General features: G+C 47.3%; 1 protein-coding gene across 3 annotated transcripts in view; it reads right to left on the bottom strand.

Moving 5' to 3' along the window:
- Window positions 1-25,392, bottom strand: part of LOC129854474 (alpha-ketoglutarate-dependent dioxygenase FTO-like) — a 180,939-nt gene that overhangs the window by 114,874 nt on the left and 40,673 nt on the right. For all 3 annotated transcript variants that reach the window (XM_055921550.1, XM_055921552.1, XM_055921553.1), the window contains one exon: window positions 24,327-24,446. In XM_055921550.1, the coding sequence (XP_055777525.1) occupies window positions 24,327-24,446 (120 nt within the window). The remainder of the gene's footprint in view (window positions 1-24,326; window positions 24,447-25,392) is intronic.

The following is a 25,392-nucleotide window of genomic DNA, read 5'->3' as shown; positions in this document are numbered from 1 at the left end:
TATATAGTCTATAATGCAGGGAGTATAGTCTATAATGCAGGGAGTAGAGTCTATAATGCAGGGAGTAGAGTCTATAATGCAGGGAGTAGTGTCTATAATGCATGGAATAGAGTCTATAATGCAGGGAGTAGAGTCTATAATGCAGGGTATAGAGTCTATAATGCAGGGTATAGCGTCTATAATGCAGGGAGTATAGTCTATAATGCAGGGAGTAGTGTCTATAATGCATGGAATAGAGTCTATAATGCAGGGAGCAGTGTCTATAATGCAGGGAGTAGAGTCTATAATGCAGGGAGTAGAGTCTATAATGCAGGGAGTAGAGTCTATAATGCAGGGAGTAGAGTCTATAATGCAGGGAGTAGAGTCTATAATGCAGGGAGTAGAGTCTATAATGCAGGGTATATAGTCTATATAATGCAGGGTATATAGTCTATAATGCAGGGAGTATAGTCTATAATGCAGGGAGTAGAGTCTATAATGCAGGGAGTAGAGTCTATAATGCAGGGAGTAGTGTCTATAATGCATGGAATAGAGTCTATAATGCAGGGAGTAGAGTCTATAATGCAGGGTATAGAGTCTATAATGCAGGGTATAGCGTCTATAATGCAGGGAGTATAGTCTATAATGCAGGGAGTAGTGTCTATAATGCATGGAATAGAGTCTATAATGCAGGGAGCAGTGTCTATAATGCAGGGAGTAGAGTCTATAATGCAGGGAGCAGTGTCTATAATGCAGGGAGTAGAGTCTATAATGCAGGGAGTAGAGTCTATAATGCAGGGAGTAGAGTCTATAATGCATGGAATAGAGTCTATAATGCAGGGAGCAGTGTCTATAATGCAGGGAGTAGAGTCTATAATGCAGGGAGTAGAGTCTATAATGCAGGGAGTAGAGTCTATAATGCAGGGAGTAGAGTCTATAATGCAGGGAGTAGAGTCTATAATGCAGGGAGTAGAGTCTATAATGCAGGGAGTAGAGTCTATAATGCAGGGAGTAGAGTCTATAATGCAGGGTATATAGTCTATATAATGCAGGGTATATAGTCTATAATGCAGGGAGTATAGTCTATAATGCAGGGAGTAGAGTCTATAATGCAGGGAGTAGAGTCTATAATGCAGGGAGTAGTGTCTATAATGCATGGAATAGAGTCTATAATGCAGGGAGTAGAGTCTATAATGCAGGGTATAGAGTCTATAATGCAGGGTATAGCGTCTATAATGCAGGGAGTATAGTCTATAATGCAGGGAGTAGTGTCTATAATGCATGGAATAGAGTCTATAATGCAGGGAGCAGTGTCTATAATGCAGGGAGTAGAGTCTATAATGCAGGGAGCAGTGTCTATAACGCAGGGAGTAGAGTCTATAATGCAGGGAGTAGAGTCTATAATGCAGGGAGTAGAGTCTATAATGCATGGAATAGAGTCTATAATGCAGGGAGTAGAGTCTATAATGCAGGGAGTAGTGTCTATAATGCAGGGAGTAGTGTCTATAATGCAGGGAGTAGTGTCTATAATGCAGGGAGTAGTGTCTATAATGCAGGGAGTAGAGTCTATAATGCAGGGAGTATAGTCTATAATGCAGGGAGTAGTGTCTATAATGCATGGAATAGAGTCTATAATGCAGGGAGTAGAGTCTATAATGCATGGAATAGAGTCTATAATGCAGGGAGCAGTGTCTATAATGCAGGGAGTAGAGTCTATAACGCAGGGAGTAGAGTCTATAACGCAGGGAGTAGAGTCTATAATGCAGGGAGTAGAGTCTATAATGCAGGGAGTAGTGTCTATAATGCATGGAATAGAGTCTATAATGCAGGGAGTAGAGTCTATAATGCATGGAATAGAGTCTATAATGCAGGGAGCAGTGTCTATAATGCAGGGAGTAGAGTCTATAACGCAGGGAGTAGAGTCTATAACGCAGGGAGTAGAGTCTATAATGCAGGGAGTAGAGTCTATAATGCAGGGAGCAGTGTCTATAATGCAGGGAATAGAGTCTATAATGCAGGGAGCAGTGTCTATAATGCAGGGTATAGAGTCTATAATGCAGGGTATAGCGTCTATAATGCAGGGAGTAGTGTCTATAATGCAGGGAGTAGAGTCTATAATGCAGGGAATAGAGTCTATAATGCAGGGTATAGCGTCTATAATGCAGGGAGTATAGTCTATAATGCAGGGAGCAGTGTCTATAATGCAGGGAGTAGAGTCTATAATGCAGGGAGTAGAGTCTATAATGCAGGGAGCAGTGTCTATAATGCAGGGAGTAGAGTCTATAATGCAGGGAGTAGTGTCTATAATGCAGGGAGTAGTGTCTATAATGCATGGAGCAGTGTCTATAATGCATGGAATAGAGTCTATAATGCAGGGAGCAGTGTCTATAATGCAGGGAGTAGAGTCTATAATGCAGGGAGTAGAGTCTATAATGCTGTAATAGACTCATAGTTGATGTCACAAACTCCAAATTTGAATATTAATTTCCTGTACTTACATTATATGTAAACGCCTTTTCATCAGGTTTTTGTTTAGCAGACCTCCCTTGTGTAGTGACATTAGTAAATAATATTTTTAGTATCAAACTGTTTTTTTATGCTGGTTATCCTGAAAAAAATCACTTCAATCTGCCAATCAGATACATGAAATGAGTGACAAAACTGGACTGTAATAGCCACTGTGACACAATTCTGACCAAGATTGAACCTTGATCTCATCCTTTACCACAAGCCAAACTCTATCCCTCGCTCACAACTCCAACGCTAACCTTGCCATAGCCTTATCACAAAACCCCAGCAAAATGTCCTCCAAAAAGGACCTAGAGATAATCCAGACAGAATATGAAGGCAGTTTCACATCAGAGGATGGCAAATTACCCCAAATATTAGAGAGTGAGTCAATTAATCACGTATACCACTGGTGTGTAATGTGTGAGTATCCCCTGTTGAACATGAATTACAGGGAGGCTTAGAGTGTGACGTGGTGCATCAACGTTAATCTGGAACATACTGGTAACCTCTCCTCTCGCATTCCTCTCTCTGTTCCTCTCCTCTGTTTTCTCTCCTCCTCTTCTGTCTTCTCCTCTCCTCCTTTTCTCTAAGCTGCTTCAGAGGAAGTGAAATGAAAAGGGATCTGGCAGCCCAAATTAAATGCAGTTCTGTCAGTGACGCTCAAATCCCTCTTTCCCTTCAGTCTTTTTCTCTCTCCATCTCTCTCCCTCCGTCCCTCCATCTCAGTCTCTCTTTCCATCTCTCTCTCTCTTCGTCTCTCGGTCTCTCTCTCCCACCCTTGCTCTCTCCCCTCCATCTCTTTCTCCCTCTGTTTCTCGCCGTCCCTCAGAGGGAGGTGTGATGGATCTGTTACTCTGACTGACTTTGACTGCTTGTTAAGAGCAGTCTCTTCCTGTCACATCCACCAGTCACAGACTTTCATTTCCTCCTATTGCACAGCTCTCTCTTTCCATCTCATCTCCATTCTCCCCCTCCTCTCTTTCAAAACCCACAATGCAAGGGAGACTCTTTTCCCAGCCTTTTTAATCAGTTTCTGACAATCCACCTGTCTGTCTCCATTCGTGTGAGAACAGGTTTGATTGTGGGTTCTTAAGGGAGCGAAGCAGGATTCAGAGACGTTCAAATCACCCTCACTTCCTCCTACACCGACGGGACAGCTGTCAAAACATTTGATGACACGGGCGGCGAGCCGAGGACATGTGACCGATTGCACCTGAGGAGAATGAGACTGGTGAATGGTGGCTGGCTATAGGTCTGGTCCCTATGGAAACTGTACTGTAGCCGTCACCTTGCATCAAGTACTAATCTTCATATGATTGACAGCTTGAGAAACTATGAGAAAGTGCATTCCGTGTGTATCAACGTCTCTGAAATGAGTTCTCACCATCTCTATGGATTGCTTTCCTTTACAGTACTCCTAAACCGTGTTTGTCTGCTGTGTGATTCAGCACTGCTGAGTAAAACTGAACCAGAACTGAACTGAAACCTGTTTCAACCCCACTAAACGCTGACTCAGTATGTGTCTCTTCACCCTGAAGGTGTGAGGGGTCAGGGGTTCAGAGGAGAGGGGAAGATCCCCTCTGTCCCCCCTCTGCCCCAGCATGGATGATGACAGAAGCCACCAAAGGAGCAGGAGAAGACCCACAACAGGACCCTCATACTGATGGCGGGCCTGAACCCACGCTCACCTCTCCTGTTAATTCTTAGTAAACACAATGGCAACAGGCTCCCGAGAGGGGCGAGGGGCGTATGTGTGTGTGTGTTTCTCTATGTGTGTTTGTTGTGCTGTGTTCAGGAGGTCTGACTGACCGGTGATGAGTGACGCCTTCAGGTTTAGCCCCAGGCTGATCCCCAGGCCCCTTAGAGACTCTACTGCTTGTTTACTGCACTGGGCCAGAGCAAGTTCCTTACCACCCCCCAGACCCACACCTACCCAGCCCCACACCGGCCTGCCCTACACCTACAGCCCACACCTACCCAGCCCCACACTGGCCTGCCCTACACCTACAGCCCACACCTACCCAGCCCCACACCTATCCAGCCCGGCCTGCCCTACACCTACAGCCCACACCTACCCATCCCCACACCTACCCAGCCCGGCCTGCTCTACACCTACAGCCCACACCTACCCAGCCCCACACCTACCCAGCCCGACCTGCCCTACACCACACACCTACCCAGCCCCACACCTACCCACCCCGGCCTGCCCTACACCTACAGCCCACACCTACACAGCCCCACACCTACCCAGCCCCAGCCTGCCCTACACCCCAAGCCCACACCTGCCCTACTCCCACAGCCCACACCTGCCCTACTCCCACAGCCCACACCTACCCTACTCCCACAGCCCACACCTACCCAGCCCAGCCTGCCCTACACCGACAGCCCACACCTGCCCTACTCCCACAGTCCACATCTACCCAGCCCAGCCTGCCCTACACCCACAGCCCACACCTGCCCTACTCCCACAGCCCACACCTACCCAGGCCAGCCTGCCCTACACCCACAGCCCACACCTACCCAGGCCAGCCTGCCCTACACCCACAGCCCACACCTGCCCTACTCCCACAGCCCACACCTACCCAGCCCAGCCTGCCCTACACCCACAGCCCACACCTGCCCTACTCCCACAGCCCACACCTGCCCAGGCCAGCCTGCCCTACACCCACAGCCCACACCTACCCAGGCCAGCCTGCCCTACACCCACAGCCCACACCTACCCAGGCCAGCCTGCCCTACACCCACAGCCCACACCTGCCCTACTCCCACAGCCCACACCTACCCAGCCCAGCCTGCCCTACACCCACAGCCCACACCTGCCCTACTCCCACAGCCCACACCTACCCAGGCCAGCCTGCCCTACTCCCACAGCCCACACCTACCCAGCCCAGCCTGCCCTACACCCACAGCCCACACCTGCCCTACTCCCACAGCCCACACCTACCCAGGCCAGCCTGCCCTATACCCACAGCCCACACCTTTATCATCTCAGAGTCATCTGTTAGCACCAGGTGGCCCCCTCCTCCCCCTCTGTTTACATCCAGATGACAGCACCCGTCCTCAGCTTCCTGATGCTGACCAGAGATGTCCCCGTGACCTGGGGTAGGGACCAAGGGGGAGAGAAAGGGCAGAGGGGAACCTATAGCTGCCACACCCAGATCCAGCTCTATACTATTGTCCACCAGCTCCAGCATTGTGCATTTAATCTAAAGAAAGGCCTCCAGATTTCCTAGCTTAGGTAAATGAATACAAACATAGACTGAGAACAACTTCTAAAGACCAAACCCCAGGGCAGCCTGCCAAGAGACCTGAGGTAGCAGAACGGAGTGCTCGGGTTGGGGTGTAGGGTTTGAGAATAGCCTGAAGGTAGGGATGGGCAGTTCCTCTTGCTGTTCCGTAGGCAAGTACCATGGTCTTTTAGTGGATGTGAGCTTCAACTGGAAGCCAGTGGAGTGTGCGAAGGAGCGTGGTGACATGAGAGAACTTGGGAAGGTTGAAAACCAGGCAGGCTGCAGCGTTCTGGATAAGTTGTAGGGGTTTGGTGGTACAAGCAGGGAGCCCAGCCAACAGAGAGTTGCAGTAGTCCAGGCGGTACAGGACAAGACCCTGGATTAGGACCTGTGTGAGGTAGGGTCGTACTCTACAGATGTTGTAGAGCATGAACCTGCAGGAGCGAGTCACTGCTTTGATGTTTGCAGAGAACGACAGGGTGTTGTCTAGGGTCACACCAAGATTCTTTCCACTCTGGGAGGGTGACACTGTGGAGTTGTTAACTGTGATGGCGAGCGGACAGGCCTTCGACGGGAGGAAGAGCAGCTCAGTCTTGTCGAGGTTGAGCTTGAGGTGGTGGGCCGTCATCCAAGTTGAGATATCTGCCAGGCACGCAGAGATGAGTGTCGCCACCTGGGTGTCAGAAGGGGGAAAGTGAAAAGTAGTTGAGTGTCATCCGCATAGCAATGATAGGAGAGACCATGTGAGGATATGACGGAGCCGAGTGACTTGGTGTATAGAGAGAAAAGGAGATGGCCTAGAACCGAGCCCTGGGGGACACCGGTAGTGAGAGTACGTGGTGCAGACAGATCCTCTCCACGTCACCTGGTGACACGGACAACTAACAAACAACTATCTAACATCTGATCTCAAATACCACCATTTGTGTTTCCATATAAAACGACTGGGAACAAAATAAAAGTCAGGGTAGACGGGGCTGTGTTATTATGGTGCTATGCTTCACTACCAGTCCAAAAGTGACTGGTTTGGTCACAGTGTAACTTACAGAAAGCATATTACTGGAGAGGAAGTAGGAAGTGATAGGAAAATAAGCTCCAGAGTGATTCACATACCATAAATACTGTAGTGCATTCAGACTGACCCTAGAGTATCTTTCAAATTGTTAACACCCCATGAAAAGTCTTACTGCCTGACTTCAGATCAGCAGTTGCAGGCATGTTGGATTATATCTGACTCTACTCCCTCTTTCGGACCAGGCTATGACTCACACTCATCTCCCCACACTGCAGTTAAAAGTTACCCACAGATCTAAGATCATATTAACCTACCCTCAATTCTAACCTTATCCATTGCAGAGTAAAGACATATCTGACCCTTTATCAGTGGTTAGAGATAGGGAAAGCATATACCTTACTGCTCTGCCCACCTCTGTCTGTCTGACTGGCAGCCTCACCTCTACCTCTTTCAGTAGTCCCCCAACTCCCTGCACAGCCACATTTACCAGTCCCAGCAATGTACAGGCCTCCTCGTCAGACTCTCTGTGCCAACTACAAACTGCCCATAATGGAGGCCTAGCCCGGCCCAGTAATCCATCCTTCTGTTTACGACTGCTGGGGCCTCTCTTACACAACCAGCTACATGGAGGAGCTCATGTCACGCTGACCAAGACGGCCAACCTCAAACATCCACACAGATATCTGAACCAGCCAGTCTTAACCCTGCTCTCTCTCACTCTTTCTCCATGTCTTTCTATCTGTCCCTCTCTCTCACTCTCTCTGTGTGTCCCTCTCTCTCTGTGTCTCTTTCTAGCTCTCTTCATCCAGCCCTACTCTCACTCACTCCATCGCCCCTTTTGGTCTGACGCCATCACTCTAGCTCAGGGTAGATTTCAGGCCTATTCTGCAAATCTTCTGACACTTAGTGGCTGCTCCAGTTGCTCCTGCCCCGACATCTTATTTCATAGGCCCAGGGAGTGGGAGTTTGGCAAGCTGCTAATACATGAAACCAATATGACTTCCACAACTGGTCGGTGGAAAAAGGCATCAGGCACCTTGCTTCGGGTAATTGATAGCTTCTGCTGGGTGATATGGACAACCAGGGAACTGTGATCATGCTGTGTGTGTGTGTGTGTGTGTGTGTGTGTGTGTGTGTGTGTGTGTGTGTGTGTGTGTGTGTGTGTGTGTGTGTGTGTGTGTGTGTGTGTGTGTGTCTCTCTCTCTCACTCTCTGGCTTCCCCAGGTTACGTTGCTCTGGGGGTAACAGTCACACGGCTGGAAACATTATATTAGCCCAGGAAATAAGCCCGAGCCACCTTCCAGTAATAAAAGTGGTGCTCTTACCTACTCCTGCCTATCAGAGACGCACCCTATAGACACCTGGCTGGCAGTTGATTTGCCAAATGTCCACGAGGACTGGTGGGAAGATAGCTAAAGCTTCTGCAGGGGGACTGACTGGGATGGTTCGGGTGAATTAGTGTCATATGTTGACTTGGTCTCATCACTGTGCAGGCTCCTTTCCACTTTGAAGGCCCCTGACTGTTGACATCACTAAAGCTGAGCAGGCATTGGAGTGAACAGGCTGAGGGGCTGGAAAAACACTAGGCCTCTTACAGAGAAGGGGTGGGAGGAGATCATATGTCTATTCAGGCCCCTAGAGATGAGTTGGGGGGGGGGGGGGGGGGTGAGTGTGAGTGTGTGTGTGTGTGTGTGTGTGTGTGTGTGTGTGTGTGTGTGTGTGTGTGTGTGTGTGTGTGTGTGTGTGTGTGTGTGTGTGTGTGTGTGAGTGTGAGTGAGTGTGTGTGAGTGTGTGTGTGTGGTAATTGAAAGGTTGCCCTTTCCACCAGATTGACCCCCTAAGGGTCATGGGTGCCATCAATTATGTCACCCCCAAACTGGGCTTCTCTATACACACCGGATTATATGAAGTGTAAAACATTAGAAAAATGTGTCTGAAACGTCAGAGAAGCACATTTGAGCAGACAAGGGGGGGTTGTAAAGAGACACCATAGAAGGAGTAGGCCTCAACAAGTGAGTGTGTTTGAAGGCATTGTCATGCACTAGCAAGGGCAGGGCGTCTATGTAAGGCAGAGCTACAGTCCATCTTTAAGGGCAGAATGCAGGGAGGATGGACGGACATATGCTTTGCACAGGGCCAAATGAGGCAGAACCCGATTGGCTTTTGTGGTCGTGCCATTTGGTGGGAAAGAAAAAGCAAATCTGTTTTAGGGTCGCAATCCAACAGTCCAATTCAGCCCCACAAACATCTAACAAAAACCCCACTCGCACGGCTCTAACCGTCACACAGGTCAGCATGAGAGCGGATACAGTTGAATGTAATGGTTAAACCACATAACCCCATCTAAGATGGCTGCAGATGGCTACCACACACACACACACACACACACACACACACACACACACATATTTGCCTCCACATCAGGGGACTGGTAAGGACATACACATTCTACACAGACTACTACCCCAGCCTTCCTGACCTAGACAAAATGAATCACCGTCCACCATAAGAAAGCATCTGGGGTGTAAGGACTAATTTAGGACAGAAAAGATGGCGCTTGACAGAGATGGAGGACACATGGCACTTGCTCACATGAGCATGCTACTAGACTGCTCCCTCCACCTAAAGGTTGATCACAGATTGTAGATAGCAGATTCGGATCAGCACCTCTCTCTTGCCAATAAAAGCTTTTTGCTGACTGGGGGAAAGCCAGGATCTCTCCCAGAAAGTTACAATGTTACACACACTCCAATGCTCCACACCTCATTGCCTAAAAAAATGCAAAACAATAATGGGGATTTCCATCATTCTCCTGCAGCATCGCTAGCATAGGATAAGGTGGTTTTGTCACGGCCGTCGTAAGGAGGAGACCAAGGGGCAGTGTGGTAAGCGTACATTCTTCTTTATTAAAAGAACGAACACTGAACAAAACGAACAAAATAACAAAACGAACCGTGAAGCTAATATGGATAGTGCAGACAGGCAACTAAACATAGATCAAGACCCCACAAAACCAAAAGGGAAAATGGCAACCTAAATATGATCCCCAATCAGAGACAACGATAAACAGCTGCCTCTGATTGGGAACCAATTCAGGCCACCATAGACATACCTAGACTTAGCAAAACCCCTAGACATACAAAAAACCCTAGACAATACAAAACAAGCATACCCACCCTTGTCACACCCTGACCTAACCAAAATAATAAAGAAAACATAGATAACTAAGGTCAGGGCGTGACAGTACCCCCCCCCCCCCCCCCCCCCCCTCCATAGGTGCGGACTCCCGACCGCAAACCTGAACATATAGGGGAGGGTCCAGGTGGGCATCTACCCTCGGTGGCGGCTCTGGTTCTGGACGCCGCCCCCCCTCTTTACACTGATCCATCCGCCTTTGTAGATCCAGACTGGGGATCATCGCCGGAGGCCCCGGGCTGGGGATCGCCGCCGGAGGCTCCGGACTGGAGATCGGGGTACTGTCGCCGGAAGCTCTGGACTGGGTACTGTCGCCGGAAGCTCTGGACTGGGTACTGTCGCCGGAAGCTCTGGACTGGGTACTGTCGCCGGAAGCTCTGGACTGGGTACTGTCGCCGGAAGCTCTGGACTGGGTACTGTCGCCGGAAGCTCTGGACTGGGTACTGTCGCCGGAAGCTCTGGACTGGGTACGGTCGCCGGAAGCTCTGGACTGGGTACGGTCGCCGGAAGCTCTGGACTGGGTACGGTCGCCGGAAGCTCTGGACTGGGTACGGTCGCCGGAAGCTCTGGACTGGGTACGGTCGCCGGAAGCTCTGGACTGGGTACGGTCGCCGGAAGCTCTGGACTGGGTACGGTCGCCGGAAGCTCTGGACTGGGTACGGTCGCCGGAAGCTCTGGACTGGGTACTGTCGCCGGAAGCTCTGGACTGGGTACTGTCGCCGGAAGCTCTGGACTGGGTACTGTCGCCGGAAGCTCTGGACTATGGAAGCGCACTGGAAGCCTGATGCATGGTGCCGGAACTGGTGGTACCGGGCTGAGGACACGCACCTCAGGGCAGGTGCGGGGAAGAGGCACAGGCCGTACTGGACTGTGGAAGCGCACTGGAGGCCTGATGCGTGGTGCCGGAACTGGTGGTACCGGGCTGATGACACGCATCTCAGGGCGAGTGCGGAGAGGAGGCACAGGACGTACACTGGGCCGTAGAGACGCATTGGAGATCTGGAACGTAGAGCTGGCTCAATGCGTCCTGGCTGGATGCCCATTCTAGCTCGGCAAATGCAAGGAGCTGGAATAGAGCGCACCGGGCTAAAAATGCGAACTGGAGAAACCGTGCGCATCTCTGAAAAACACGGTGCCTGACCAATTACATGGTGCCTGACCAGTTACACGCTCCCCACGGTAAGCACGAGGAGTTGGCTCAGGCCTCCCACCTGACTCAGCCAATGTCCTCGTGTGCCCCCCCCCCCCCCCCCCCCCCCTCCCCCCCAAAAAAAATGTGTTGGGGCTGCCTCTCAGGCTTCCTTGCTAACCGTGTCCCCTCGTATCGTCGCCGTTCCTCCTGTGCTATCTCCACCTGCTTCCATGGCAAGGTCTTGTCCCCTGCTATTACCTCCTCCCAGGTCCAGGATGTCCTCCACTCATCTTTCTCCCGGGCCCAGGATGTCCGCTCCTCATTCACACGCTGCTTGGTCCTTTTGTGGTGGGTTCTTCTGTCACGGCCGTCGTAAGAAGGAGACCAAGGTGCAGCGTGGTAAGCGTACATTCTTCTTTAAAAGAACGAACACTGAACAAAACGAACAAAATAACAAAACGAACCGTGAAGCTAATATGGATAGTGCAGACAGGCAACTAAACATAGATCAAGAACCCACAAAACCAAAAGGGAAAATGGCAACCTAAATATGATCCCCAATCAGAGACAATGATAAACAGCTGCCTCTGATTGGGAACCAATTCAGGCCACCATAGACATACATATACCTAGACTTACCAAAACTCCTAGACATACAAAAAAAACTAGACAATACAAAACAAGCATACCACCCTCGTCACACCCTGACCTAACCAAAATAATAAAGAAAACATAGATAACTAAGGTCAGGGCGTGACAGGTTTAGCATGTCTATAGGGACAGAACTGGGCCATTTATAGGAGGTAAGCTCTGATTGACTAGAGTTAACATTAGAGTAGGGCTGAAAATGATGTGATTTAATCGTTCCATTGAAAGAACACAGGCCTCAGACCCATCGGGTCAACCCCAGCTCTGGCTAGAGTGGTATGTGACTGTATGAACAGAAAAGCCTGAGGTCCATCACTGCTCTTGCTAGAGAGGTATGTGACTGTATGAACAGAAAGGCCTGAGGTCCATCACTGCTCTGGCTAGAGAGGTATGTGACTGTAGGAACAGAAAGGCCTGAGGTCCATCACTGCTCTGGCTAGAGAGGTATGTGACTGTATGAACAGAAAGGCCTGAGGTCCATCACTGCTCTGGCTAGAGAGGTATGTGACTGTATGAACAGAAAGGCCTGAGGTCCATCACTGCTCTGGCTAGAAAGGTATGTGACTGTATGAACAGAAAGGCCTGAGGTCCATCACTGCTCTGGCTAGAGAGGTATGTGACTGTATGAACAGAAAGGCCTGAGGTCCATCACTGCTCTGGCTAGAGAGGTGTGTGACTGTATGAACAGAAAGGCCTGAGGTCCATCACTGCTCTGGCTAGAGAGGTATGTGACTGTAGGAACAGAAAGGCCTGAGGTCCATCACTGCTCTGGCTAGAAAGGTATGTGACTGTAGGAACAGAAAGGCCTGAGGTCCATCACTGCTCTGGCTAGAGAGGTATGTGACTGTATGAACAGAAAGGCCTGAGGTCCATCACTGCTCTGGCTAGAGAGGTATGTGACTGTATGAACAGAAAGGCCTGAGGTCCATCACTGCTCTGGTTAGAGAGGTATGTGACTGTAGGAACAGAAAGGCCTGAGGTCCATCACTGCTCTGGCTAGAGAGGTATGTGACTGTAGGAACAGAAAGGCCTGAGGTCCATCACTGCTCTGGCTAGAGAGGTATGTGACTGTAGGAACAGAAAGGCCTGAGGTCCATCACTGCTCTGGCTAGAGAGGTATGTGACTGTATGAACAGAAAGGCCTGAGGTAGGGCTACATTGCTGTGTGAAAGACCTGTCAGATCCCACTCATGTCTTTATCCTGGGAGTGAAGCTGGCAGGTCTGCTAAGTCTGTTAGAGAGAGAGGAATACATAGTGGACTAGTAGGTGTTCCCTAGGGGTGCAGTCCCATTGTAAAGGCTGTAGTAGAGTACTGTCAGGGCTAATACAGACAGCTCCTCTATAAGGTCCCCAGGCTCTGACAGACATGAGGCTAACTGACCCGTATGAACCCCCGTCTCCTGTACTGGGTGGTCTAGAACAAGACAACCACCATTTACATTCATGAGTAATATGAATTTAGAAAATGGAAAGGATACTATCTGTTTTTAGACTTGTGAATTAATCCTACTACACACACACCCCTGCTCATTTCATTGTGTGTTCGTGCTCCCCACCCAGGGAGCCAGGCAGGCTGCTGGGAGCTGAGTGGGTAAACAGTGTTTATAAGGCAGTTAGCCAGCAGAGAGAGGATGCAGCCCTCCAGGCAGCTCTTACCCAAATAAAACAGACATTTATTACACCGTACATGACCCTCTCATTACACATAAATAGAAATTAATGAGAGCTATATCTGGCGCTCCCCACGGAGGGAGGCGGGCCCCTCTAAAGGACTAGCGTTAATTACACTGTCCTACATCTCACCCACTTAACACCGCCCACCAGCGTGAGCTATCTGGAGGGGAGAGACCACCCCACCCCCCCACTACCTGCAGTGATCTGATTGCCCCTGTGAGCTTTAGCGAGATGATATGACCCTAAAAAAGGAGTTGGAGTTGGTTTAAGACATTTCTGGGGGATACTGTACTGTATCATTGTGTTTTTTTATAGCAAAATAATCATCTTGAGAGTAACGTGTGGAGGTATATGTTGACCAACAAACACACTTGATGTTTTATCTCAGTTGGCTTGTCCACCTCATACAGGACCTCCTGAAAGAGAAACAAACTAAGGAACTTCCCAGCATGTTACTGAGCTCCACTACTCCTCTCACATCACCCATCCTTCATCAAATCATCCATCTCCCTCTCTCTCCCCACATCCATTCATCCACTATCTCTACCTCCTCTGTCTCTCTCTGACTGCCATTTAAATCCTCCCATTATCTCTTCCTCTACTTTCCCCCACGTGTCTCCTCCCTCCACCCCCTCACCTGAACCGTCCCAAATAATCTGCTGCATCTTCTGCATAATTCCTCTCTTTCTTTGCGATTCTTCAAGCGAATCAGACAATTTTACACTCCTCTTCCCGTCAGGATTCCCCCGTTCTCCTGCTCTTTGTTCTCAACGCAGCTTAACGCACTTAAGAGCCTGAACACGATAGCTGCACTGATGACTTTGGAGAATTAAAATGGGGAATTTCACAACATGTGCAGAAGGGTGAGACTGGGGGAATAGGTAGGTGGGGTACTTCAGTTATGAACTTTGCTACCTGTCTGCTACTACTGTGTCTTGCCTCTACTGTGCCTGCGACACAGAAAGAATATATCTCAGGGGATGAACATGCAAGTTTGCTACAGGAAAACATTAATACATTTTATAATACATTTTTTATTTGCAGAAAACAAAACCACCACCCTTCAGCGTCTGGGGGAAAAGGTGGGACCGAATGTTCCTGTCTTCTGCTACACTGTCTAGAGCCAGAGCCTACAGTGAAACAGTACTTCCTCCAACAGTATGGTTTTCATTCCCACAAAAGAAAAACAGAACCGCCCCTCTGTGTCTGTGTTAACTGACTCGATCCCACATAGAGACGAGCATCAGATCAGTTGGAGAATAAATAATTACACCTGGATCAAAGTGATGCAATAATTGCATGTCAAGTGTTGGTTAACGTTAATGTCTATTGTCAGCAGAAAGAGGGTGTGCTTTGGTATGGGAGTATGGAGACATCTTTCATCTCTGTTTCTGTTTAACTCTCTCACTGTCTGTCTTTCTCTATCTCTCTCTCTTTCTTGCTCTTTCTAACTCTTTCGCTCTCTCTCTCTTTCTCTCCTCTCCCTTCAATCTCTTTCTTTCTCACTCTATATATCCTTTCCCCTCTCTCTCTCTCCCTCTTGGTGTCTGTGACAGGAGCAGGCAGGGAGAGGCCCTGCAGCTAGCCCGCCCGTCCTCCCGTCCACAGCCACAGTGAATGTGATTAAACTGAGCAGTGATTAATCTGCTCTGCCCTGTAATTCCTCTTTAGCACTTTAATGGATGTTATCTCCCCCCTCTGAAGACTTATCTTGCTGATCAGGGCCGGGCTAGGAGGAAAAACAACCTGCTAAATAAATAAATAACGGAGGAAGGGGATTGGAGGAGCTGCTAAGAGGAGGAGACAGATCAGTCCCTGTAAAGTGCTCATTTGTTTTCTAAGAAAAATAGACAAGTGACTTCAAAGTCTACCAATACAGTAGAAACACTGTCAACATCACAATCCACCAGACACACAAAATGAATTACCCAAACCGGTGTCAATAACAAATATCTTTGTTTTTTTATGAACGCACAAAGAAAGACATATTCTATAGGTAATTATAAATGGTTTGGGATGAGAATATAACGAGCAAGAAAATGAGCTGAGGGTTTGCTGAGCTTTTTCTTCATTATGGAATAAGAAGCAAAACAATAGCACTTCCTTATTTGATGTGTCCATATTAGGAGTTCATCTAAGATGAAAAGTAGGGTAATGATGTCTCAGACTGCCCCATATATTCCATATACAGTAAAGGCCGACAGCACTGAGCAACTTGGCTCCGGTCTCTTCCCATTGTGTGAACCAAAACACCCCAAATCACCACACCTTTCTCCAGAAGACAATGACTTGTATTATGTTTACTGTTAAATTATCAGAGAGAAAAATCACACACACTATTACATCTTTGACTAATAATGCCAGCAGATTAAACAGAAACAGCAGGATGTGGTCAATCATTGTTAGGTATTGTTTAAAAATGATACAGAGGAAATCCCGAGAGCGCCTTCAACGTCACGTCAACAGCTGAATTGGATTTAGACCTTTGGAGGCTGTGTGTAGTGTGTGTGGTGTGTATGTGGCGTGTGTGTGGTGTGTGCACACAAGGCTGGGTGGCCTGTGACGGAGGCCTTCTGTGCAGTGAAAGGGTTAAAAAATAAATTTCTATTCACTCTCACTCTCACACACACACACCCAATGGTTTTACTGTAGATTCTGTCACACAGCCAATCCCCTAGTGAGATTCCAGTCAGTACCTATGTCTTCAGGTACAAAGCTGTGGGCTGCAGTGGCTGCAGGTAACATAAACACTGCTGCCTCCGCAGCCCCACACCGCAGCGCACCGTATCTGTGCTGCATGAAATTCTCTAAAGGGGTTTAAGTATTTACCCAGAACACTATCAGGCTCTGACGAAAATGCAGCTTACCCTGTTGAATAAGTACTTCAAAGAGAATCGCAAATACCTTTTTCCTGCGATTTATGCTCCATTTTCTACCCCTCGCTCTCTTACTTTCCTTCTCATTTTATATTTCCCCTCAAAACAAGCCGGCTCCGTAATGTAAAATGTATTATCAGCCATATATTTCCTTTTTAAATGAATAATAACAATAATCTTGGAGTAATTTCTTTTCAGTGTGGAGGGTTGTAAATAGGTTGCAGCAGGTGTGTTAATATAGAGCTGGAGGTAAACAAGGCCGAGCTAGAATGAACACCAGGATTATACACTATTCTATGTTCTGTGATAAGGACAACACACACTACTATCCAGGTAGCCTGGTGCACACACACACGCACAAGGAAGTATGGTGCACGTGCACCCACACAAAATCACAAACACATGCAAATGATCACAGACACTGTTGAAATTACAAACATACTCAATATCGTTTACAGACAGCTACAGTGCATTCTACTAAAATGCTAAACTAAAAAACTGCTGAGATTTAAAAGAAAATAATGAATGGATTCATAATAAAAATATATAAGTAATAAAAATGCTCTTTAAACAATGTACTGCTTAATTCACCCTTACCATTAATCTGGCTTGCATGGGTGTGGCCTGTATATGAAACTGTTAGAGAATGTTGCCCTAGAATGTCAAGCTAGAGAGTGAAACAGAGTAGTATGATTATACTGTAGTTAAGGCTCAATAAACTAGAGAGTGAAACAGAGTAGTGTGATTCTACTGTAGCTAAGGCTCAATAAACTAGAGAGTTAAACAGAGTAGTGTGATTCTACTGTAGCTAAGGCTCAATAAACTAGAGAGTGAAACAGGGTAGTGTGATTCTACTGTAGCTAAGGCTCAACAAACTAGAGAGTGAAACAGAGTAGTATGATTCTACTGTAGCTTGGCCTCAATAAACTAGAGAGTGAAACAGTGTAGTGTGATTCTACTGTAGCTAAGGCTCAATAAACTAGAGAGTGAAACAGTGTAGTGTGATTCTACTGTAGCTAAGGCTCAATAAACTACAGAGTGAAACAGAGTAGTGTGATTCTACTGTAGCTTGGCCTCAATAAACTAGAGAGTGAAACAGGGTAGTGTGATTCTACTGTAGCTAAGGCTCAACAAACTAGAGAGTGAAACAGAGTAGTATGATTCTACTGTAGCTTGGCCTCAATAAACTACAGAGTGAAACAGAGTAGTGTGATTCTACTGTAGCTAAACCTAAATAAACTACAGAGTGAAACAGAGTAGTGTGATTCTACTGTAGCTAAGGCTCAATAAACTACAGAGTGAAACAGAGTAGTGTGATTCTACTGTAGCTAAGCCTCAAGCCTCTAAATGTCCTGCTCTTTCTTACCTACCGGGGCACAGAAAAACAACAACTAGCACAACCCCAAAAAAAACATTCCCCCAAAAAGTATTAATGCTGAAACTGCAAAATACAGAACCATAACATCTATAATGTTTTACAAACCCATCAAATAAGTGGATAGGGATTAATTGGCCCTGACGACCTTAAAATAATTATATGAACAGTGCAAATCTAAACTCCCAATGAAATTGATACACTTTGATAATTAGATTCTTGGCTCTGACCCGCTGAAGTCAATAAAGGTTATTAAGGCCAATTGCTGTCTAAACGCATTAGAGGCAGAGTAAACTGTCTGTCTATAGGAGGGAGGGAGGGCCTCCTGCACTAGTTCAGCCCAGCACCAATACAATAATCCATTCTCCGTCCGGAGGTTTCTCCTCTCCCGCCGGTGTCTGTCTGCACTCTGCCATACAAAACCAGATTGGATTCGCTTAACCTTTCCAGAGCTTTGATCAAATGAGCTCACACTGCAATAACATTTACATTGAACCCCCTCTCTCTTTCTTTCTCTCTCGTTCTCTCGCTGAAGCTCCATCCCCTCCTCCCCCTCGCTAGGTCAATAACCTAATCAGCTATCGATGGCGACCTGGCCAGCCTGCGAGTGATTGCTCTGTGCTCCCCCTGAGTCGCTCCCCCTCAGCAGCCCGCCCCAGATTGTTACTGAGGACCAACATTAAAGATGGAGAGCGCGAGGGAAAGTAGAAGAGAAATTATGAAACGGTCACAGGCCACCTCCCTACACATCACGTTCCTCCACGGCTACATGACGGGAGTGTGACCAAACCCAGAGGAAGAGAGAGAGACTGACAAATTGGTTACAGGGAGACACTAGAAGACATGGCCCGGGTACCCCTTCCTGTTTTGTAGATCTTGAAGTATACAAATATATTCAAGTGTGTGAAGTATATTTATTGTGAAAGTAGATACAATTTCTTGATACACGCTGAAAGATTTTCATCTACAAGGCTCGTTCAACTGTCAAATGAGGAATAGAGAGAGAGAGCGAGAGAGAGTGAGAGCGAGAGAGAGAGCGAGAGAGCGAGAGAGAGCGAGAGAGAGAGCGAGAGAGAGCGAGAGAGAGAGCGAGAGAGCGAGAGAGCGAGAGAGAGCGAGAGCGAGAGCGAGCGAGAGCGAGAGCGAGAGAGAGAGAGAGCGAGAGAGAGAGCGAGAGAGAGAGAGCGAGAGAGAGCGAGAGAGAGCGAGAGAGAGCGAGAGAGAGCGAGAGAGAGAGAGCGAGAGAGCGAGAGAGCGAGAGAGAGCGAGAGAGAGAGCGAGAGAGAGCGAGAGAGAGCGAGAGAGAGAGCGAGAGAGAGAGCGAGAGAGAGCGAGAGAGAGAGCGAGAGAGAGCGAGAGAGAGAGCGAGAGAGAGAGCGAGAGAGAGAGCGAGAGAGAGAGAGCGAGAGAGAGAGCGAGAGAGAGCGAGAGAGAGAGCGAGAGAGAGCGAGCGAGAGAGAGAGAGCGAGAGAGAGAGAGCGAGAGAGAGAGAGCGAGAGAGAGAGAGCGAGAGAGAGAGAGCGAGAGAGAGAGAGCGAGAGAGAGAGAGCGAGAGAGAGCGAGAGAGAGCGAGAGAGAGAGCGAGAGAGAGCGAGAGAGAGAGCGAGAGAGAGAGCGAGAGAGAGCGAGAGAGAGCGAGAGAGAGCGAGAGAGAGCGAGAGAGAGCGTGCGAGAGAGAGAGAGAGAGCGAGAGAGAACACTGTCTGAAATCTCTTTGCATGCCGGCAGCTTTTGAAGTTATGATATGAGCAGCCACAGAAGTCAGGGAAAGTGACAAATTAGGGGAGAAGCTGTAGTGTGCAGGCAGAGCTGGTAAATCAATTAAAGTCCAACTGAGTGCATACATTAGCATCATCTCACACACACAAACACAAACACACACACAAACATACATACTGTAAACACACACACAAACACACACACATAAACACACATACTGTAAACACACACACAAACACACACACATAAACACACACACACAAACACACACACACAAACACACACACATAAACACACACACAAACACACACACATAAACACACACACAAACACACACACATAAACACACACACATAAACACACACACAAACACACACACATAAACACACACACAAACACACACACATAAACACACACGAAAAAAGGAAATATGCAATTTTTTGCTGCTTCTCCCGCACAGCAAAAAAAAAGGATATAAAAAATAATAAATGCCACACCATTATTTAAAATATTTTGCATAAAGCCAGACTGTCTCTCTCCTTTTGTCAGCCAGGTGGAAGCTATTCATTGTTGCTGGTTTAAGTAAATGTCAGGATTGTATGAGATCCATGATAGTAGGTCCTAGGGGGGCTGGGCTGCGGACCGGGCCCATCCAAACCATAACAGGGTTCCACCGCCCCTCGCTTCATTCCTAGTCTGGATCACAGGGGAACAGAGCCTTTACACCCCTGTCCTTTAACCACGGGGCGCAGCCTGTACCCCTCGTCTTCTGAGAGAGGTGGAACACTGGACCTTCTTCATACAGGTACCTATTCTCATATCTGATAAGCACTTCAATTCCTTTATCTATGCATGGAGCACTCGTGCACCCACCCACACCCACCCACAGCTGATCTGAAAAATCTTTATTTAGCTCTCTACCACTGACTTCCATCTACCTCTTGTTGTTTCTATTAGGAAGCGACTTCAATTCATGAGGTAACAGTTTGGAGATAAAAGGAAGAGAGAGAAAACCTCTGGATGTGTTTTATCAGAATGTCATTCAGATGGCAGGGTGAGTATTTGCATGACAACAGGGACTGAGCCCTAGGGAGGAAACTAGCATCTATAAACAGACAGCAGCTTCTGAAATATACTGAACACAATGCAAGGCTATGTATGTCGCAGGCACACACACACACACACACACACACACATCACACACACAAATCCATTCCATTCCAGCAGACACTACTTTTTTATGTGTCTAATAGGGTTAATATGGTTAACATTTTCAAGATTAAACATACACCATGAAATTATCCCAAAACATTAATAAATATTAAAATGTCATCATTTAGGACACTGCGGAATTTTTTAAATAGTAAATAGCGAAACATGTTTGTCACCACAGAAAAACACTAACTGCCACACTGATATTCTGATATTTTAAATAGTTTTGCATAAAAATGCTAATAAAAATAGTTTATGTATAAGTATATGAAAATATAAACTATGTAAGTAAAATAGAAGTGTAATAAACAAACATAAGCGATCGAAAAAAGGAAAATAAAAATGCATATATAACTGATTTCTATAATACTGAGAAAGGCCTATTTAATCAGTATGTGGTACAATATTGCTTATGAAAGCACAAAGAGCCTTCATCAACAATAGTGGCCCATTTTATTTGTTCATTTTCCACAAACACAATGAGCATGGCTTTGATTTACTTCATGGGTCAAAGACAAATCCATCCCTGATAAACTATTTCATGTTGTTTCATTTAGAAAACAACACAATGCACCTTCAGTAAAATACAAAATGATAAAGAAGAAAACGAGTAAATAGAGTTTACAGAAGCTAAATGGGAAAGTATAAATTAACAGCATGCCTCTAATATAAAATACAAAATAGAGAACAAACATTGCTCTAAAAGGGAACGAGATATATATATATTTTTTTATTATTGTTGACTAAAATGTCACATTTATCTTGAATGATGCTATAGGCTACTCAAGGCAATATGCAGCAGACACACGTCTGCATGTCTGACCAGAGCCAGGGAAAACTAAACGATGAGTGGGGTCTGGTTGACTGTGTGTGTCTGTGTGTCTGTGTGTGTACGAGTGATTGAGAGAGATGGCTGGTTCACCAACAGAGACAGAGAGACAGAGAGACACAGAGACAGAGACAGAGACAGAGACAGAGACAGAGACAGAGACAGAGACAGACACAGAGACAGAGACAGAGACAGAGACAGAGACAGAGACAGAGACAGAGACAGAGACAGAGACAGAGACAGAGACAGAGACAGAGACAGAGACAGAGAGAGAGAGAGAGAGAGAGAGAGAGAGAGAGAGAGAGAGAGAGAGAGAGAGAGAGAGAGAGAAAGAGAGAAAGAGAGAAAGAGAGAGAAAGAGAAAGAGAGAGAGAGAGATTATGCCAGCGAGGTGTGGAGTCCACTTGCAAAACAAGATCTCACCAAATGGGACAAACACCCCATAGAAACCCTGCAAGCGGAGTTCTGTAAGATTCTCTTACATGTCCAGAGGAAAACGACAAACAATGTATGCAGGGCAGAATTAGGCCAATATTCACTAATAATAAAAACAAAAAAAAGAGGTTGTAAACATCTCAAATACAGTGACTCCCTCTCATATCATTACCAAGCCCTGCAATGCCAAGAGCTGAGCAAAGAAAAGAGTCCCCTCATCCAGCTGGTCCTGAGTTCACAAACCTGTTCTACTAACACACTGAAGCCTCAGGACTAGAACATCCAATCAATCAGAATAAAACAAATTACAACACAATCAAAACAAAACTACAGTACAAAGTACAGGCTCAGTGAGCACAGCCTTGCCATTGAGAAGGGTAGACACACAAAACCTGGCTCCCCATAGAGGAAAGACTGTGCAACCACTGCACCACAGCAGTACCTGAAACAGAGCTGCATTTCCTGACAAAATGTCAAAAATATTCAACAATTAGAGAGTGCCATTTCCCCAAATTTGAAACCCCTATTCAAGGTTTCAAATACCTCTCTGATGAGAATAGGCTATCTGTCCTGTTGGGGGAGGATGCAGAGAGCTGTGGGTTGGCAGCGCACTACATTGCTGCCTGCCATAAGATGAGGGACAGTGTCTGACAGACCAACCAACCTGCACATGTCCTCTATGCTTATTGTTCAATGTATGGTTATTTTGACCCTTGGTTATTGGTGTTACTGTTGTCCCGTTGACAATTTTGATTCTTATTATCTTAATATTGTAAATATCCAAAGTAAGCTTTGGCAATATGTACATTGTTACGTCATGCCAATAAAGCAAATTGAATTGAGCGAGAGCGACAGCGACAGCGAGAGAGAGAGATGGCTGGCTCACCATCAGAGAGAGCGAGAGAGCGAGAGAGCGAGAGAGCGAGAGAGAGAGAGAGAGAGAGAGAGAGAGAGAGAGAGATGGCTGGTTTATCATCAGAGACAGAGAGAGAGGGAGAGATGGCTGGTTCATCATCAGAGAGAGAGAGAGATGGCTGACCATCAGAGAGAGGACGAGAGCGAGAGAGAGGGCGAGAGTGAGAGAGAGAGAGCGAGAGAGCGAGAGAGAGAGATGGCTGGTTATCATCAGAGAGAGAGAGAGAGAGAGAGAGAGAGAGAGAGAGAGAGAGAGAGAGAGAGAGAGAGAGACGGCTGGTTTATCATCAGAAAGAGAGAGAGAGACACAGCTCAAGTCTTCACATCTCACTCCTGCTCCTCTCTAAGTACAGGTTCAAATCACACACTTCATCTGAGCTCTAGATGAGTTTAGACTCATCTCCCCCTCCTGGCTGTGTGGATGGGAGTGAGCCAGCCTGCCTGCCAGCCTGCCTGCCAGCCTGCCTGCCAGCCTGCCTGCCTGCCTGCCAGCCTGCCTGCCTGCCAGCCTGCCTGCCTCCCTGTGTCTCAGTGCAGAGCAGCACCGGGCTTCTCCAGGCTCCTCTCTTTATCCCCGCCTGAGTATTAGATGTGATTACTGCTCAGCGCTCCACACTGACAAAGACAGAGAGTACAGAGAGAGAGAGATGGACAGAGAGAGAGATGGAGAGAGAGAGCGAGAGAGGGAGAGAGGGAGAGAGGGACAGAGAGGGACAGAGAGAGACAGAGAGAGACGGAGAGAGATGAAGAGATGAAGAGATGGAGGGAGAGAATAGAGAGAATAGAGAGAATAGAGAGAAGGAGAGAGACAGGGAGAGAGACAGGGAGAGAGACAGGGAGGGAGACAGGGAGGGAGGGAGGGAGGGAGGGAGGGAGGGAGGGAGGGAGGGGGGGATGGAGGGAGGGAGGGAGCACAGCTCTGGTCTTGGCTGTTTCAGTGATACAAGAGTGCCCCCTACTGCTCCACTCTGCAGAGTTACAACACACACTTTGATACAACAGCAGAGCTGAGATTGGACTATCACACACACACACGCGCGCAGTCACACACGTACGGTAAACAGATGTGACTAAGTAGACTTCAATGTGAACAACCCATCCTCTCTCATTTATGAAATGACTGAGAAAATGATGTGTCAGAACAATTACTAGTCCCTTGTGATATGGTGAAGATCTGAGTAAGACCATGTTGAACCAGACATTCTTAATATCACACCCGGGGTGTGACACAAAGACATTTCACAATCACACCTGCACTCTCTGATTATTATCGGTGTAGTTTGTGCAATGAACTCAAGCACAGGCATATTTGAGGTTACACAGATGTATACAGCCAATCAGCATCAGATCCTGATGGAGGCTGTCCACTGTGAGAATGCTGATCACGTTGGAACAGGAAACTGTGTACACTAATAATCACTGACTGCAGAAGTGTGTGAATGAACTGAAGTGTTACAGTGATGTTCTTTGTGATTAGACTTTGTATGGCTCTTAAATGGCAAATCGTAGACAGTCAACCTTACTACTACACACTAGTATGTGTTATTACTGGGTCCCAGTGGGTCTCTGTGCAGTCTTACCATGAGCTCCATCTCTCTCCAGTCATTCTCCAGCTGCCCCATGGGTCTGGCCCACCAGCTGCAGAACCGGGTGTAGCGCTGGCCCTGGAACCAGTACTGCCTCAGCCACTCAAACTCCACCTGCACAAAACACAACACAGTACAGTCAGGTAGAGGAACCATATAGGATTATAGGAATAGTTCAGATCCTAGACAGGCAGCTGTAGATCAGTCAAGCCGTATGAAGCCCAGATGGAAATATTGGGAAGCGCAAACTTGCAAAGACATGGAGGTGCAAAGACATGGAGGTGCAAAGACATGGAGGTACAAAGACATGGAGGTGCAAAGACATGGAGGTGCAAAGACATGGAGGTGCAAAGACATGGAGGTGCAAAGACATGGAGGTGCAAAGACATGGAGGTGCAAAGACATGGAGGTACAAAGACATGGAGGTGCAAAGACATGGAGGTGCAAAGACATGGAGGTACAAAGACATGGAGGTACAAAGACATGGAGGTGCAAAGACATGGCGGTGCAAAGACATGGCGGTACAAAGACATGGCGGTACAAAGACATGGCGGTGCAAAGACATGGAGGTACAAAGACATGGAGGTGCAAAGACATGGAGGTGCAAAGACATGGAGGTGCAAAGACATGGAGGTACAAAGACATGGAGGTGCAAAGACATGGCGGTACAAAGACATGGCGGTACAAAGACATGGCGGTACAAAGACATGGAGGTGCAAAGACATGGAGGTGCAAAGACATGGAGGTGCAAAGACATGGAGGTACAAAGACATGGAGGTACAAAGACATGGAGGTGCAAAGACATGGAGGTACAAAGACATGGAGGTGCAAAGACATGGAGGTACAAAGACATGGAGGTACAAAGACATGGAAGTGCAAAGACATGGCGGTACAAAGACATGGCGGTGCAAAGACATGGAGGTGCAAAGACATGGAGGTGCAAAGACATGGAGGTGCAAAGACATGGAGGTGCAAAGACATGGAGGTACAAAGACATGGAGGTGCAAAGACATGGAGGTACAAAGACATGGAGGTACAAAGACATGGAAGTGCAAAGACA

Source organism: Salvelinus fontinalis, chromosome 4, assembly GCF_029448725.1.
Source record: "Salvelinus fontinalis isolate EN_2023a chromosome 4, ASM2944872v1, whole genome shotgun sequence".
Taxonomy (NCBI): domain Eukaryota; kingdom Metazoa; phylum Chordata; class Actinopteri; order Salmoniformes; family Salmonidae; genus Salvelinus; species Salvelinus fontinalis.
This window is presented reverse-complemented; position numbering and strand designations above follow the sequence as displayed.